The sequence below is a fragment of the Rhinoraja longicauda genome, chromosome 9 (assembly GCF_053455715.1).
Source record: "Rhinoraja longicauda isolate Sanriku21f chromosome 9, sRhiLon1.1, whole genome shotgun sequence".
Lineage (NCBI taxonomy): Eukaryota > Metazoa > Chordata > Chondrichthyes > Rajiformes > Arhynchobatidae > Rhinoraja > Rhinoraja longicauda.
The window spans coordinates 16,127,958-16,147,075 of NC_135961.1; the positions used below are offsets into that span (position 1 = coordinate 16,127,958).

The 19,118-nt window shown below is 41.1% G+C and overlaps 1 protein-coding gene across 1 annotated transcript in view; it reads right to left on the minus strand.

Moving 5' to 3' along the window:
- LOC144596500 (ribosomal protein S6 kinase alpha-5-like) overlaps window positions 1-19,118 on the minus strand; it is a 55,723-nt gene that overhangs the window by 23,466 nt on the left and 13,139 nt on the right. The window contains exons 3-8 of the mRNA XM_078404848.1: window positions 15,634-15,852; window positions 14,277-14,392; window positions 13,229-13,336; window positions 12,981-13,064; window positions 10,904-11,007; window positions 917-1,067 (exon numbers count right to left, since the gene is read on the minus strand). Of these exons, the coding sequence (XP_078260974.1) occupies window positions 917-1,067; window positions 10,904-11,007; window positions 12,981-13,064; window positions 13,229-13,336; window positions 14,277-14,392; window positions 15,634-15,852 (782 nt within the window). The remainder of the gene's footprint in view (window positions 1-916; window positions 1,068-10,903; window positions 11,008-12,980; window positions 13,065-13,228; window positions 13,337-14,276; window positions 14,393-15,633; window positions 15,853-19,118) is intronic.

The window sequence follows — 19,118 nt, forward strand, 5'->3', positions numbered from 1 at the left end:
ATTAACCTACAAACGTGTACATCTTTGGAGTGTGGGAGGAAACCGAAGATCTCGGAGAAAACCCACGCAGATCACGGGGAGAACGTACAAACTCCATACAGACAGCACCCGTTTTCGGGATCGAACCCGGGTCTCCGGCGCTGCATTCGCTGTAAGGCAGCAACTCTACCGCTGCGCCACCGTGCCCCCCTTATTGCCATAAGTACATTTTGAATAGGTGGGGAAAGTAGGGAGACACAAGCTGATTTCTAAATTTCCAACTAGATTTGGGATTGAAGCTGGGTCTTTTCTACACTGTTAGGAGTTTAGAATCTCCTGACCCTTTGCTGGGCAACCACACTAATGGCATTCCTGGATGTGCTGAGATTTTTCAGTGGATCTGGACTGTTGAATGTCAGGAAGGCTCCAATTGAATGATATTCTCAATGGGAATGGGGCTTCTGGGGGGGAGGGGGGGGAAGAGGTGGGAGAGGGGGGAGGTGGTGCTGCACCAATGCAGGAGCGGTTTGGGCTCAAAGGGTCCACTTGGTCTAGTTCCTTGTTAAATCACTGAGCACCATATTGAAAGCTAATCAAAAAATATATATTGCAGCATGTAAAAAAACATAGCAACATGTAAGTAGAAAGGAACTATTCAAGTCCACATTCAATTACATTTTTAAGGTTCTGTTTCATCATTTCGTGCAATGTAGTAATTTAAGATGAAACAACAATTTATGTTGAAATCTCTAAAGGAAGCATTTACATAAGAGGATTTACATTAAGCAAATGACAGAATTGTGCTGCACTGTTCTTTAGATTATGGCACAGCTGTTTCATTGGCATTGCCTCAACAGAAATACCTTTGCCTCAGTCAAAGGTTGTTTAAGTCCCATAATTTAGATTACATACTCATTAGTTTGGAGTGATACAGCACCTGGAAAAACGAATGCGATTTTATTTCTGCAGCTCCTGTTGGCCCCGAACCAAGCCTTTGTTTAGGGTCTTTCACCAGAAGTTTCTGTATTAAATTCTTGGCAGTGGGCCCAATCTCCACAGAGAATGGTGGATCATTTTTTAAGATTCGCCTGAGAAAGAATACATTTATTATTTATTTTCAAAATCAATATTGAGCGCAGAGCATATGCAACGTTTGCATGTGAAAAATACAGCCAATTTTTAACCTGATTAAAATTAAGCCAATTAAATTTTCATATTGCTAAAAACAATCTACTATTTTAAGGAAAACATAATTACTATTAGTGAGAGCAGATAGCTTCTCCAAATTTTCTTGCAACCATATATAGTTATTTTATTTGAGAGTCATAGAATTGTAGAGCATACAAATTGGTCCTTCGACCCACCATGTTCATGCCAATCTTTGAACCTGTCCACACTAATCCCATCTGCTGATTGTCCATAACCTTCAATGCCTTTTCTACCTAAGTGCCTGTCTCACTGTTTCTGAAATGCATAAATTGCATCTGATTCCATCAACCACTTTCTGTATAAAATACTTTCACCTCAAATCCTCTTCCTTCCTCTAACCTTTAACCTATGCCCTTTTGTTTTTGATACCCTTACCACTGAAACATGATTTTTAATTTAATTTTTAAAAATTTTACAATAGGTGCAGGAGTAGGCCATTCAGCCCTTCGAGCCAGCACCGCCATTCAATGCGATCATGGCTGATCACTCTCAATCAGTACCCCGTTCCTGCCTTCTCCCCATACCCCCTCACTCCGCTATCCATAAGAGCTCTATCCAGCTCTCTCTTGAAAGCATCCAACGAACTGGCCTCCACTGCCTTCTGAGGCAGAGAATTCCACACCTTCACCACTCTCTGACTGAAAAAGTTCTTCCTCATCTCCGTTCTAAATGGCCTACCCCTTATTCTTAAACTGTGGCCCCTTGTTCTGGACTCCCCCAACATTGGGAACATGTTTCCTGCCTCTAATGTGTCCAATCCCCTAATTATCATATGTTTCAATAAGATCCCCCCTCATCCTTCTAAATTCCAGTGTATACAAGCCTAATTGCTCCAGCCTTTCAACATACGACAGTCCCGCCATGCTAGTGTGACACCTGTGGCTTTAAACTAAGTAGTGGGGGGGAGGGGTTAACAAATTGTGAATATGAAGATGAGGTAAAAGGGAATACAGGAGATATTGCAAAAGACTCTCGGAAGAATGGGAACAGAAGTTCTAGAGCGGAAAAGAAATTAAGGGCAGGGCCAATTGTGAACGATGTGAGAGGGGAGGTAAATACAGAAGTTAAAGTGTTGTACTTAAATGCGCGTAGTATAAAAAATAAAGTGGATGAGCTTGAGGCTCAGTTAGTCATGGGCAAGTATGATGTTGTAGGGATCACTGAGACATGGCTACAAGAGGACCAGGGCTGGGAACTGAATATTCAGGGGTACACAACGTATAGAAAAGACAGACAGGTGGGCAGAGGGGGTGGGGTTGCTCTGATGGTAAGGAATGATATTCATTCCCTTGCAAGGGGTGACATAGAATCAGGAGATGTTGAATCAGTATGGATAGAAATGAGAAATTGTAAGGGTAAAAAGACCCTAATGGGAGTTATCTATAGGCCCCCAAACAGTAGCCTCGACTTAGGGTGCAAGTTAAATCAGGAGATAAAATTGGCGTGTCAAAAATGTAATGCTACGGTGGTTATGGGAGATTTCAACATGCAGGTAGACTGGGAAAATCAGGTTGGAAATGGACCCCAGGAAAGAGAGTTTGTAGAGTGCCTTCGAGATGGATTCTTAGAACAGCTTGTACTGGAGCCTACCAGGGAGAAGGCAATTCTGGATTTAGTGTTGTGTAATGATCCTGATCTGGTAAGGGGACTAGAGGTAAAAGAGCCATTAGGAGGCAGTGATCACAACATGATAAGTTTTACTCTGCAAATGGAAAGGCAGAAGGGAAAATCGGAAGTGTCGGTATTGCAGTATAGCAAAGGGGATTACAGAGGCATGAGGCGGGAGCTGGCCAAAATTGATTGGAAGGAGGCCCTAGCAGGGAAGACGGTAGAACAGCAATGGCAGGTATTCCTGGGAATAATGCAGAGGTTGCAGGATCAATTTATTCCAAAGAGGTGGAAAGACTCTAAGGGGAGTAAGAGACACCTGTGGCTGACAAGGGAAGTCAGGGACAGCATAAAAATTAAGGAGAGGAAGTATAACATAGCAAAGAAGAGTGGGAAGACAGAGGATTGGGACTCTTTTAAAGAGCAACAAAAGTTAACTAAAAAGGCAATACGAGGAGAAAAGATGAGGTACGAGGGTAAACTAGCCAATAATATAAAGGAGGATAGCAAAAGTTTTTTTAGGTACGTGAAGAGGAAAAAAATAGTCAAGGCAAATGTGGGTCCCTTGAAGACAGAAGCAGGGGAGTTTATTATGGGGAACAAAGAAATGGCAGACGAGTTAAACCGTTACTTTGGATCTGTCTTCACTGAGGAAGATACACACAATCTCCCAAATGTTCTAGGGGCTGGAGAACCTAGGGTGATGGAGGAACTGAAGGAAATCCACATTAGGCAGGAAATGGTTTTGGGTAGACTGATGGGACTGAAGGCTGATAAATCCCCAGGGCCTGATGGTCTGCATCCCAGAGTACTTAAGGAGGTGGCTCTAGAAATAGTGGAAGCATTGGAGATCATTTTTCAATGTTCTATAGATTCAGGATCAGTTCCTGTGGATTGGAGAATAGCAAATGTTATCCCACTTTTTAAGAAAGGAGGGAGAGAGAAAACGGGTAATTATAGACCAGTTAGTCTGACATCAGTGGTGGGGAAAATGCTGGAGTCAATTATAAAAGACGAAATTGCTGAGCATTTGGATAGCAGTAACGGGATCGTTCCGAGTCAGCATGGATTTACGAAGGGGAAATCATGCTTGACAAATCTACTGGAATTTTTTGAGGATGTAACTAGGAAAATTGACAAGGGAGAGTCAGTGGATGTGGTGTACCTCGACTTTCAGAAAGCCTTCGACAAGGTCCCACATAGGAGATTAGTGGGCAAAATTAGGGCACATGGTATTGGGGGTAGGGTACTGACATGGATAGAAAATTGGTTAACAGACAGAAAGCAAAGAGTGGGGATAAATGGGTCCCTTTCGGAATGGCAGGCAGTGACCAGTGGGGTACCGCAAGGTTCGGTGCTGGGACCCCAGCTATTTACGATATACATTAATGACTTAGACGAAGGGATTAAAAGTACCATTAGCAAATTTGCAGATGATACTAAGTTGGGGGGTAGTGTGAATTGTGAGGAAGATGCAATAAGGCTGCAGGGTGACCTGGACAGGTTGTGTGAGTGGGCGGATACATGGCAGATGCAGTTTAATGTAGATAAGTGTGAGGTTATTCACTTTGGAAGTAAGAATAGAAAGGCAGATTATTATCTGAATGGTGTCAAGTTAGGAGGAGGGGGAGTTCAACGAGATCTGGGTGTCCTAGTGCATCAGTCAATGAAAGGAAGCATGCAGGTTCAGCAGGCAGTGAAGAAAGCCAATGGAATGTTGGCCTTCGTAACAAGAGGAGTTGAGTATAGGAGCAAAGAGGTCCTTCTACAGTTGTACCGGGCCCTGGTGAGACCGCACCTGGAGTACTGTGTGCAGTTTTGGTCTCCAAATTTGAGGAAGGATATTCTTGCTATGGAGGGCGTGCAGCGTAGGTTCACTAGATTAATTCCCGGAATGGCGGGACTGTCGTATGTTGAAAGGCTGGAGCGATTGGGCTTGTATACACTGGAATTTAGAAGGATGAGGGGGGATCTTATTGAAACATATAAGATAATTAGGGGATTGGACACATTAGAGGCAGATAACATGTTCCCAATGTTGGGGGAGTCCAGAACAAGGGGCCACAGTTTGAGAATAAGGGGTAGGCCATTTAGAACGGAGATGAGGAAGAACTTTTTCAGTCAGAGGGTGGTGAAGGTGTGGAATTCTCTGCCTCAGAAGGCAGTGGAGGCCAGTTCGTTGGATGCTTTCAAGAGAGAGCTGGATAGAGCTCTTAAGGATAGCGGAGTGAGGGGGTATGGGGAGAAGGCAGGAACGGGGTACTGATTGATAGTGATCAGCCATGATCGCATTGAATGGCGGTGCTGGCTCGAAGGGCTGAATGGCCTACTCCTGCACCTATTGTCTATTGTCTATTGTCTATTCCGGGAATTAACCTAATGAACCTACGCTGCACGCCCTCAATAGCAAGAATATCCTTCCTCAAATTTGGAGACCAAAACTGCACACAGTACTCCAGGTGCGGTCTCACCAGGGCCCGGTACAACTGTAGAAGGACCTCTTTGCTCCTATACTCAACTCCTCTTGTTATGAAGGCCAACATTCCATTGGCTTTCTTCACTGCCTGCTGTACCTGCATGCTTCCTTTCATTGACTGATGCACTAGGACACCCAGATCTCGTTGAACCACCCCTTCTCCTAACTTGACACCATTCAGATAATAATCTGCCTTTCTATTCTTACTTCCAAAGTGAATAACCTCACACTTATCTACATTAAACTGCATCTGCCATGTATCCGCCCACTCACACAACCTGTCCAAGTCACCCTGCAGCCTTATTGCATCTTCCTCACAATTCACACTACCCCCCAGCTTAGTATCATCTGCAAATTTGCTAATGGTACTTTTAATCCCTTCGTCTAAGTCATTAATGTATATCGTAAATAGCTGGGGTCCCAGCACCGAACCTTGCGGTACCCCACTGGTCACTGCCTGCCATTCCGAAAGGGCCCCATTTATCCCCACTCTTTGCTTTCTGTCTGTCAACCAATTTTCTATCCATGTCAGTACCCTACCCCCAATACCATGTGCCCTAATTTTGCCCACTAATCTCCTATGTGGGACCTTGTCGAAGGCTTTCTGAAAGTCGAGGTACACCACATCCACTGACTCTCCCCTGTCAATTTTCCTAGTTACATCCTCAAAAAATTCCAGTAGATTTGTCAAGCATGATTTCCCCTTCGTAAATCCATGCTGACTCGGAATGATCCCGTTACTGCTATCCAAATGCTCAGCAATTTCGTCTTTTATAATTGACTCCAGCATCTTCCCCACCACTGATGTCAGACTATCTGACTATCTGATTCTGACTACCCTGTTGATTGCTCTTATAATCGTGTAAATATCTATCAGATAACCCCTCAGTCTCCTTCACTCCAGCGAAAATCAACCCAGCCTATCTAATCTTTTCCGATAGCGGAAGTACTCCAATCCAGGGAACATCTTGATGAATCTCCTCTGCACTTTCTTCAACACAACCATATCCTTTAGATGGTTTGGCAAGCAGAACCGCACTTAGTTCTCCAAGTGCAGTCCAAGCAGTGGTTTGTAATGTAGCCATATAATGTTCCAACTTTTATACTTCATGACCTGACCCATAAAGGCAAGCACACAATATTTCTTCTTCACCACGCTATCTGCCTGTGTTACCACTTTCAGGAAACAATGGATTTGACCACAAGGTCCCTGTTCATAACATTCCATTTACTGTATATGTCCAACCCTCTACTTCCTAAGAAGGCTTAGGAAGTTTGGCATGTCCCCTACAACTCTCACCAACTTTAGATGTACCTAAGAAAGCCTTTTATCAGGATGCATCACAGCTTGGTTTGGGAACAGCTCCATCCAAGACCGCAACAAATTGCAGCGAATTGTGGACGCAGCCCAGACCATCACACAAACCAAACTCCCTTCTAGTGACTCAGTTTCATCCTCACGTTGCCTCAGCAAGCCCAGCAGCATAATCAAGGATGAGTCACACCCTGGCCATTCCCTCTTCTCCCCTCTCCCATCAGGCAAAAGGGAAAGAAGTGTGAAAATACACACCTCCAGATTCAGGGACAATTTCTTTCCAGCTGTTATCAGGCAACTAAATCATCCTACCACAACCAGAGAGCAGTGCTGAACTACTATCTACCTCTTTGATGACCCTCAGACTATTCTTGATGGCTTTGCCTTTCATACGTTATTCCCTTATCATGTATCTATACACTGTAAATGAATCAACTGTAATCTTGTATTGTCTTTCTGGTCTGACTGGTTAGCATGTAACAAAAGGTTTTCAAGGTACCTCGGTACATGTGACAATAAACTAAACTGATGTAACAACCCTTATTTGACTTCCTAAAATGTATCAACTTGTCTGGATTAAATTCCATGTGCCACACTGTTCCCAACTGGTCAATATCCTGCTGACTCCTTAGACATCTTCCTTATTATCTACAACACCACTAACCTTCCTATCATCCACAATTTACTAACCATACTTTCCACATGATAATGGCTTTGGAATTTATTAAGTAAAAATGCTTTACTTCCCTCCTTATTATATACCACCATTAGCTAGAACACTGGGTGGGCCAGTTAGTCATAAGCATTAATAATTGGTGCCTTTAATCGGCTGCCCAGGGTGATATAGGGCAGCACTAGCCAATGAACATAATTTCCAGTGATTTATTTCTACCTCTATCACAGTGGGAAGATGCCGGGGCTCCATTCACTACTTCAAGATAGGAAATTAAATGAGGACCTCAAGAATATAGAAGTGAAGTTATCTTTGCAGCGCATTCAATTTTAATAGTAAAAGAAAAAAATGGATGCAATGTAAATTCAATATTTTTCTGGACCTTAGTTATTGTGATATTATACATTTTTAAAGATCTTATAGAGAACTAATTGGTATAATAGATTTCAGAATGTATTTATATACAAGAATAAAGAAAAGATTTCTTTTATTTTACGTTGTAACCACGATGAAATTACAGTAACTCAGCAGGTCAGGTACCATCTCTGGAGAACATGGATAGGTGACATTTTGGGTCAAGACTATAGGCCAGTTAGTCTGACTTCTGTGGTTGGTAAAATTTTAGAGTCCGTTATTAAGGATGAGGTTTCAGGGTATTTGGAAGCACTTGATAAAATAGGCCGGTCAGCATGGTTTTATTATGGGGAGATCTTGCCTGACATATTTGTTGACGTTTTTTGAGGAGGTAACAAGCAGGATAGACCAAGGAGAGTCAGTGGGTGTTGTTTACTTGGATTTTCCGAAGGCCTTTGATAAGGTGCCACACACAAGGCTACTAAACTAGATGGTATTAGAACCACAGTACGAGCATGGATAGAAGATTGGCTGACTGGCAGAAGGCAGAGTGGGAATAAAGGGGGCCTTTTTTGATTGGCTGCCAGTGACTAGTGATGCCTTAGAGGGAGTACAGAGAAGGTTCACCAGATTGATCCCTGGGATGGCGGGACTTTCATATGAGGAAAGACTGGATAGACTGGGCTTGTACTCGCTGGAATTTAGAAGTCTGAGAGGGGATCTTATAGAAACATATAAAATTCTTAAGGGGTTGGAGAGGCTAGATGCGGGAAGATTGTTCCCGATGTTGGGGGAGTCCAGAACCAGGGGTCACAGCTTAAGGATTAGGACCGAGATGAGAAAATATTTCTTCACACAGAGAGTGGTGAGACTGTGGAATTCTCTGCCACAGAAGGTAGTTGAGGCCAGTTCATTGGCTATATTTAAGAGGGAGTTAGATGTGGCCCTTTTTGCTAAAGGGATCAGGGGGTATGGAGAGAAGGCAGGTACAGGCTACTGAGCTGGATGATCAGCCATGATCATATTGAATGGTGGTGCAGGCTCGAAGGGCCGAATGGCCTCCTCCTGCACCTATTTTCTATGTTTCTATGTTTCTATGTTCCACATGGGTTGGTTTTGGGTCGGCTACTTTTCATGTTATATGTTAACAATCTGAATAACGGAATTTATGACTTTGTCGCTAAGTTTGTTTTGATGTCTGAAAATAGAAGATTGTAGGAGGGCCAGGTAGTGTTGTGGAAGCAGGGAGTCTACAGAAGGATTTGGACAGGTTGAGAGAGTGGGCAAAGAAGTGATGATGATTGGATTAATGTATGAGGAGCATTGTAAGGCTCTGGGCCTGTACTTGCTGGTGTTTAGAGGGATGAGAAGGGATCTTATTGAAAGGCCTGGATAGAGTGGACGTGGAAAGGATGTTTCCAACAGTAGGAGAGTTCAGAATCCAAGGGCCGGCCTCAGAATAAAAGGATATATCTTTGGAAAAGGAATGAGGACAAATTTCTTTAGCTAGAGGGTGGTGAATCTGTGGAATTCACTGCCACAGATTGCTGTGGAGGCCAAGACATTGGGTATTTTTAAAGTGGAGATTGTTAGGTTCCTAATTACTACAGGCATCAAAGGTTGTGGGGAGATGGCAGGAGAATGGGATTGAAGGAAAATCAGCCATGATTGAATGGCGGAGTACACTCGATAGACCGAATGGCCAAATTCTGCTGCTATGCCTCGTGGTCTAAAAGGGATTTTTTGAATATAGACTCCTTCGAGTCTGAAGAAGGGTCTCTACACGAAACGTCATCTATTCCTTCCTCTTTATATGCAGTTGCATAAAGAAGAAATAATTAGATGCTGGAAAATTATGTAATCTCTGAATAGTGCTGAAGGAAAGTAGTTTCCTTGTGCAAAGTTAATGTTCCCTGGTGTTTTCCTTTACAACTGTTCCAAATTAAATTGCCAAATGTTTTCAATGAGAACTATTCTTTGTCCAGATGTGTGCAATCCAGTAGAGTCCACTGAGATATGTACCGCAGTGACAAAATGGTTTGAGCCAGATTAAGCCTGTGTAGAGCAGAAATTGCAGCTGAAAGACTGCAACGTATTACCTGTCATTATTGCAAACTCAAGCCCTGAGGCTTGATTTACATTATGTGCGTATATACTAACTTGCCTCAAGCCCACATTTTATTTAACAGTTGTTAGTAAAGGTGTGGCTTATGGAACCACTAGATCTCTATTGTGGATGTAAAGAAGAGTTGGGCCCCTGAAGTGATTAATCTTCTAGAGATTACAACTATCTCTACAAGAAATCTAAAAGATTATTAGCTAAAATAGTCTGACTTTAAGCAATGTAGATAGATACACATCATAATCAATTGCTCACCAGAACCTCCACGCTAAATAATAAATTATTTTTTTCATAAATTGAGCATGAGAAACCTGGATTCACTTCTAGTTAGAAATGCAAACTTAATGCTTGCTCCAACTTGATTATGTTTGATCGTTAAGACCACTGGTGTTTGATGATATAGCAAAACTTCATCCGGTAACCATAAGACTTTACTCCTGCCAGACCCAGTAGGTTTTACAGTCTATTAGATGTTATTCCCATTAAAATCCAAACACTTTTCTCTTTCACGTTTTTACACAGTGGTATAATAAATTTTCCAGTAAACCTGGTAAGTTTAAACTGAGCAGAAAATATACAAGCACTCTGGACCCCAGCTCCACTTCAAACCGATGTTCCTGTGCATCTGAAGAAGGATCTCAACATAAAACGTCACCTATTCTATTTCTCCAAAGTTGCTGCCTTACCTGCTGAGTTACTCCAGCATTTTATGTCTATGTTCTTGACTTCAATTGTTCAGAAACTCAAGCCTGCCCCCAACAGCACATTGAGCCCACAATCCAGACCCTGGCACAGCTACTATCCAGACATGATTTGCCCCCTGGCCCCCCAACTTACATTCCAGACTAATGTGTGAGCCAGATGCCAAACCATCAGGATTTTCAAACAATTGGATGTGGAGGACTGGAGTTTTACTGTAGTGCTGGCACTTGGATTACAACATAAAAAATGTATTGTTAACGTACCACGGGAGTGGCCATTCAAATGTATTTCGCACAGATTGCCTTTTTTTCACATGAATGAAGCTTAAATGTGAACATTTGGAAAATTGGAACACAGCATACATGGAGGGATTCAATACAAGAACCAATTCTGTGAATAGTACTTTCGTTCTTTATTCTAAATGCATTAGAATTTTTGTAGAGAATAAAATCCTGTTGGAGTTACCTTGAGATTTCCGACTGAGAATTTTTTGCACCATCCACAGTGAATGGAGAAGCTCCAGTTAATAGTTCATACACTAAGACTCCAAGGCTCCACCAATCAACTGCCTGTTGAGAACCAATGACATAAATGTTGTAAATTGCAGCTCAGTGACAACATTCTCACCGCAGGTTCAAATCCCACTCCAGAAAAGTCCGTTTATAAGACCCAAACTCAGTCGCCATTTCATTTTATATTGTCCCCATATTTAACTGCAATAATTCCGTTTAAAAATATAAATAAACACAACATACATATCAAATGTAGTTGTACTAATCATTAGTAATATGTCGCATATAAATCTTATAAGGGTTGTACAGGAAAAAACAACTTGAAAACGGAGAAATGTCTTTGTAAGATTATTGATGAAGTAATCGATCAATATTTACATTCGAGAGAGCAGCTTTTGGGAATTACATTATCCTGCTCAAGCAAGTCACTATTTGAGATTTGTTCAAAGTACAAATATATTTTATACCATTCATAAACACAGCACTGCATTAATCTAAAATAAATATGACATTACACTACTTATTAAAGAATAATATTGAAATAGACAAGATTACTGAAAAAGTGTTTTTTATATATAAAAGTGATTTTCACAATTTCTTGACACATAAACTCCAGAGAAATGCTCCCATTTTGACACAACAAAAGTTCTACCTTTTAATTATACTGATTATTGGGGGTTTGAGAATGCAGTGCTATTATTTTTCACACTGGTCCAGAGTGATACATTTTACTTTATGCCCCATTAACTACATTTTTCCCCTCATTTCTCATCTCAAATTTTTGTTCCCTTGTAAATTGCTAGAAACTTCAGAAGATTAAACTGTAGTGATTTAGGTCCTTAATGACAGGAGCAGTGCTTTTTGGGGGATGGTTTGGCATACAGGAATCTCTAAAGAGTTAGACATCGTTATTCTGTTTTCCGGCAAAGTGATACGTATGTTTATTAATGATGTATATCTGCATCTACCTGTATACAAAAAAAGCACCGGACTGGACAAAAGAAAACAGGGGAATGATTGCGAAAGATGCATTAATGTAGGTAGAGTTAAATCAGAAGAGATCAGAAAAAAATAAAAAGGTAAAGACTGAGTTTATGAAAAAAGTAACACCACTTGCAGCAAGGCTTTTGAGTATTTTAGCTTAGTTTCAAATTTTAGTTCTTTAAGACTTTTAACAGTGTATTTGTTTTTTAACTTCTAAAATGGTAAAGCAACTTTTAAATGTGAGTAGCTTTGATGGTATATCTTGTGTAAGAAAATAGCTGCAGATGCTGGTACAAATCGAAGGTATTTATTTCACAAAATGCTGGAGTAACTCAGCAGGTCAGGCAGCATCTCAGGAGAGAAGGAATGGGTGACGTTTTGGGTCGAGACCCTTCTTCAAACTGATGTCAGGGGGGCGGGACAAAGGAAGGATATAGGTGGAGACAGGAAGATAGAGGGAGAACTGGGAAGGGGTGGGGAAGAGAGGGACAGAGGAACTATCTAAAGTTGGAGAAGTCAATGTTCATACCGCTTGGCTGCAAGCTGCCCAAGCGAAATATGAGGTGCTGATCCTCCAATTTCCGGTGGGCCTCACTATGGCACTGGAGGAGCCCCATGACAGAAAGGTCAGACTGGGAGTGGGAGGGGGAGTTGAAGTGCTCAGCCACCGGGAGATCAGGTTGGTTAAGATGGCCACCAGCATGAATGAGTTGGGCCAAAGAGCCTGTTTCCACGCTAGAAGATTCTATGACTATCTCAATCTATAACAGAACAATGAAGTTAGATCTGTTAAACACAGGTCTATTGTGCCTTAACAATTTTAACAATGATAAGTCATTTAAAAAACTTACTAAAAAATGTAGCAGCAAATCTAATACTATATGAAGATAGCTAGCCACAATAAATAAGCAGACATAGTTTGAACTGAGTGCTGTGATAACACCGCTATCCATACCCTTACTTCAATTAACTCCAAAATCATTTTATATCAAATATATAAAATCTGTTCATTCAATAATGTAACAATAATGTTACTAGTCATTTACCTTATCATGGCCATTACGTCCTCCTTGAATAATCTCTGGTGCCATGTATTCAATAGTGCCACAAAATGAATATGTTTTTTCATCCTACATAAAAAGAAACGTTATACATTTACATTACAAATCAATTATAAAAACTACACATTAATGTATTAAGGTAAGAAAACATTTGATCACTTTTGCTAACAATGGGCAGAAAATTTAATGTCCATAAAAAGTCTGTTCATCCTCAAAGAACCAGCAAAAATTACCTCATCTGTGACAAATTCCTTGCTGAGTCCAAAGTCTGTTAAAATAATATGACCATCACCATCCAATAAAATGTTTTCAAGCTTGATATCTCGATATATGATGCCAAGCTGTCAACAAAAGAATTAATAAATTACTTTAGACAAGTATATATATGAAGAATGGGATTTTACTTGAAAGGGTGCAATGGAGATTTATCAGGAGTTGCTTGGGATAAACATTTCCTTATCCTTGACCTTGACATTTCAGCTATGAGGAAAGTGGATAAGCTGAGTTTGTCGGATGCTGGAATCTTGAGCAAAAAATAAAGTACTCGAGGAACTCAGCGGGACAGACAGCATCTGTAGAGGAAATTGGCAGACGATGCTTTGGTCGGGACCCTTCACACAAACAAATATTAACGGGTACAGGCCAGCTGGCTCCTTCAGCCTAGCTAGCCACTCAGTATGACAATGGTAGATCTGCTGAGGCCTCAACCCTTCGTCTCTGCCAGTTCCACAAGCCCTCAATTTCCTGATTTCTAAAAAAATGATCTACTTTCTCTTTTAGCGAACAACCTCCACTATCCTCCATGGTAGAAAATTCCAGAGAGGTGGAATTGCTCGAGGTATTCAAAATTATGAGGGACAAAAAGAGTAACTTTTCCCCTTAGCATAAGTGCTTATAACCAGGGGACATATGATTAAGGCAAGAGGTGAGACATTTAGAATGGATTTGAGGAAGAACCTTTTCATTCGTAGAGTGGTTGAAACCTGGAACATGCTGCTTATGGGATTGGTGGAGAAACGTACACTCATGGCACAGATAATCATGATTAGCACTTGAAACTCCATGGCATTGAAAGCAATGAGCCAAATGCTGGAAGATGGGATTAGTAAAGATAGGCATTTGGTGGTAACACCGGCACTGGCTGTGATGTATGACTTTAAGACTCTAATAAATTGACGAGCAGGCTAATTTTGTCCAACATGGATTTCTACAATATTCAATGGACACAATAATTTGCATTTCAGTTCTACTCCATATGACTGAAATATTTATCACTTTTACCTTGTGGAGGTGCTCCAGAGCTAATACAATCTCCCCAGTATAAATTTGAACCTCCTCTTCTGTAAAGTGCTCTCTTTGGTATAGATGTGTAAACAATTCGCCACCATTCACATAGTCTGCAGAAAGAATTCAAACAACATTGACAATGAAAACTTCAATGAACTAAAGTGCCTTACTCATTCTATAATTTCAAGGTTCCACTCAGAGGGCATAACCAAATGAAATCAAACTCTGAGCAACACAAGGAGCTAATACTATAGATAACCGAAACATGATTAAAGCCTTTAAAGTGCATTTTAAAGAAAGAAAACAATGTAGAAAGATGGTGGTGTAAGGAAGGTATTTCAGGGCTTGAGTTCTCAAGCATTGAAGACAAAGCCATTAATAAAAGAACAAGTAAAATTGGAGATACTAAGCTAGAATCAGAAGGTGTCCGAGATGTGCCCGGCATATCTCCTTTAAACTTTCTCCCTTTCATCTAAAAGCTGAGCCCTCTAGTATTTGAGATTTCCAGCCTGGGAAAAATATTCTCCACCCTATCTATGCATAGCATAATTTTATAAACTATCAAGTCTCCCCTCAGCTTCCTACTTAAGAGAAAACAATCCAAGTTTGTCCAACCTTTCCTTTTACCTAATGCCATCTAGGCAGGATCCTGGTAAATCTCTTCTGCAATTTCTCCAATGCCACCACGTCCTTTCTGTAATCAGGTGAGTAGAGCTGAACACAGTACTCCAAATGCAGACTAACCAAAGTTTTATAAAGCTGCAACTTGACTTCCTGAATCTGATACTCAGTGTCCCAACGAATGAAGGCAAGCGTACATTTATAAAAGATCTGGCAACAAGCAGATGGATGCCTTTGGTGCTGTACATTTCACCTTCAGGCAGAGAATTATGCATTATAACTCTGAATGACTTCGTAATCTTGCCTTTGGTTCTTTGCATGATTAATTTTCAGTGGTCAGTAATACAAGCACAATAAATTACTGCATGATTACAGTAATTTATTGTGCTTGTATTACTGACCACTGAAAATTAATTACTTTATACCCGATAATAATCTTGAAGGAGGAACCACTTCATATTATCCTTGTGATCTTTCATCTCCTGTGGAGGAAAAAAAGACCTAAACCAAATCAACATTGAAAGTTAGTTTGGTTTGGTCATGGTTCTGGGTCAAGACACTTAACGATATTAAGCAGGATATTTGTTACAGTATATACTGGATGATTACAGTATCAGGGCAAATATTAATGAACATTTCAATGCTACTTCAAAGAGAAATAAAAATTGTTCACAATGCATACATTTTTGAGTGTCTTAAAAAAAAAAGACAGCAATTTTTAAAGCATTACCTAGAATCAGGTGAAGCTTTGTGTCCGTCTGGAAGGCATAGTGCAATGTGACCAGAAAAGGAGACTGGCGGATATGTTCTAACACCTGCCGTTCTGTCTTGATGTGTTCAGTGGTTTTAGCTTTTTGTACAATCGAAGCCTTCTTGAGTACCTTCATAGCATAGAGCTTGTTTGTGTCATGGCCACTGATTTTTCTGACCAGGAAAACTTTCCCATATGCTGTGTTGATGAATTAACAAAAATTAAAGAATAGTTTATTGATATATTGTAACAAAGCACTCTTAGTCATTTATAATAAATAGCACTTATTCTATTAAAGGCAGGGTAACAGATTTGTATTATCACGTAAGTCACAAAATGGCATGGCATATCTTCTCTTCAATGTGCTCCACACTCAATTGAATCATTTTAAAGTAGCTATTTAAGGGTAGTTAATCTGTGAAACATTGCCACAGAGGGCTGAGGCCAAACCAGTGGATATTTTTAAGGCACAGATAGACAAATTCTTGATTAGTACGGGTGTCAAGAGTTATGGGGTCTCCTGCAATAGAGCAATACCAACAAACTTCCAGTGTCCCTCGTGACTACACCTGTGGGAAGTGTACCAAGCTTCAGTGCCTGACTGACGGTGTCAAGGAAATAGAACTGGAATTGAATGCACTCAAGATCATCTGCGATGCAGAGAGCATCATAAATAAGAGTATTAAAGAGATGGTCACACACAAGGACAGGCAGCAGGTAGATGGGTGACCATCAGGAAAGGTAACGGAAAAGGTTACTGCTGCAGGGTATGGCCTTTCAGCAGAAGCAGTCAGGTCAATGCCTCTCAGGCTCAGCTGGGAAGCGTGGAGTCAGGTGACATGATAGAGATAGTTGACTCAGTAGTTAAAAGAGATTCTATGGCTGTGATGGTGTGTTGGCTCTTGGCTGCAGGTGTCAAATATATCTCTGAGCAGTTGCAAAACATCCTCAAGGGGAAGGGTGAACTGCCAGAGGTCATTGTATACATTGGTACCAATAATAGGGAGATAGAAAAGAGATTATAAATGAAGATCACAAGGATAGCATCCTCTAGTTTATTCTCAGTGACACATACTAATAAGGGCAGAAATAGAAGGATAAACCGGCTGAATGCATGGCTGAGAAGCTGGCGCAGGAGATGGGGATTTAGGTTCTAGGATCAATGGAATCTATTCTGGGGCAGAGATGACCTGTATAAGAGGTCCTGAACAGGAGGGGGGCCAATATCCTGGGAGGAAGATTTGCTGGTAGGGTTTAAACTAGATTGGCAGGAGGATGAATCCCAGAAAAGAAAAGAGGCAGATGAGTAGTTGGAGGCAAGTAATGTAGTCAAAGAGAGCAAGTTTAGTAGGCAGTACAACCAGAAGTATGGCAAAGAGATAGGGAAGACTGGCGGTTAACACTGCACTTTTTTAATGCAAGAGGTTTGACAGACAAGATAGACAAACTCAGGATTAGCTCAGGGGATTAGAATATTACAGCCATAATAGAAACATGGTAGAGGAAACGGCAAGACTGGCAGCTCAATGCTCTAAGGTACTGATGCGATAGGCATGATCGTGGAACAGATATAAGGGGGAGGTTGTCTTTTCGATGAGGGAGGACATAACAACAGATCTGAAAAATGATAATCTTGGGGGTCATCCAGTGAGGCCATACGGGTAGAATTTAGATGGATGACCACTTTCATGGGACTGTATTATAGGCCGCTGATGGTCAGCAAAAATTGGAGGAGCTGATGTTTGGGAAGATCGCAGATAGCCGAAAGAATAATAGGGTAGAATTAGTGGAGATTTTAGGTTCTTTTCCATTGACTACGACACCCATAGTGCAAAGGGCTTGGAAGGGGTGAATTTTTTTAGAAATGACTTAGAAAGCTTTCTTAATCAATACCTCAAGGGGGCTACTGGTGAGGGTGCCTACTCCTTAACCTCCTCTTGGGAAACAACTTAGGGCAAGTGACCATAATTCTATTAGTTTTTTAAAGTTATGGAGGAAGATTGGATTGGCCCACAAGATGTCCTAAATTGGGCCAAAGCCAAATTTAGAGGCATTAGGCAGAAATTTGGTCAACTCGGTGGGACTGTCACAGGTAAAAGAATGTCTGACAAGTGGGAGTTTTTAAATAGCAAGAGTTTAGGGACAGCATGTTCCTGTTACAGTGAAAGGCATGGCTGGCAAGTTTAGGAAAACTTGGATGATGAGAGATATTGAGGCTCTTCTCATGGAAAACCAGACATCAGGTTTATGAGTTGGGATCAAGTGAATCCCTCAACAAGTATAAGAGGTGTGGGAGTACACTTAAGAGGGAAATCAGCAGGGCAAATAGAAGGCATATGATGGATTTGGCAGGAAAGGGAAAGGAAAATATCAAGAGATGCTAAAGGTATTTAAGAGTAAAACGATGGCTTGGGGAAGATAGGCCCCTTTAAAGATCAGTATGTCTGTGTGTGTGTAGAGCCACAGGAGGTGGATGAGAATTTTTAATGAATATTTCTTGACAGTTTTTACTGTGGAGTTAAGAAGCTTAAGAATTGAGGCATTGGGTCAAATATTGGATGATTATTGGATCAAATATGAATTAAAAAAGAGGAGGTACTAGTGGTTTCAAAGTACAATAAGGTGGATAAATCCCCATGACTGACCAAGTGCAAGTTCAAACCCTGTGGGGAACTAGGGAGGAAATTGCAGAGGCCCTTGTTGAGTTATTTAGCCACATGTGAAGTTCTGGAAGATCAGAGGGTGGCTAATATTGTACCGTTATTTAAAGGCAGCAAGGAAAACCAGGGATTTACTGGCTGATGAGCCTGACATCAGCGGTGGTTAGATTACTCGAGGGGGGATTATCAGAGACAAGATCTACTAACACCAGCACGGATTTGTACACGAGACATTATGTCTCACAAATCTTTTAGAGTTTTTTTGAAGAGATCACAAAGAGGATTGATGAGAGTAGGCTTGTGGACATTGCCTTTACGGACTTCAGCAAGGTCTTTGACAAGGTCCTGCATGGTTGGCTAACCTGGAAAGTTAGATTACAATGGATCTTTGGAGACCTTGCTAATTGGATACATAATTGGCTTGATGGTAGAAAGCATTGGTGATAGTGGAAAAATGTTTCTTGGACTGGATGCCTGTCCTTAATACTGTGTCCATTTGTTGTTCTTCACCTGTATCAATGATTTGAATGAGAACTTTCAAAGCAGGGTTGATAAATTTGCAGATGACACTAAAATCATAGTGTCATATTGTCGACATTGAAGAAGCTTGTCAGAAATTAGAGTGGGATCCAGGTAAGCGGACTGAGTCATGGCAAACGGAGTTCAGTTCAGATAAGTGCGAGGTGCTGGATTTTATGACTTTCACAGTGAATAGTAGGGTCCTCAGGGGTGTTGTAAAACAGAAGGATGTAGGAATACAAGCGCATAGTTGCCTGAAAGTGGTGTCAAATGTAGACATGGTGG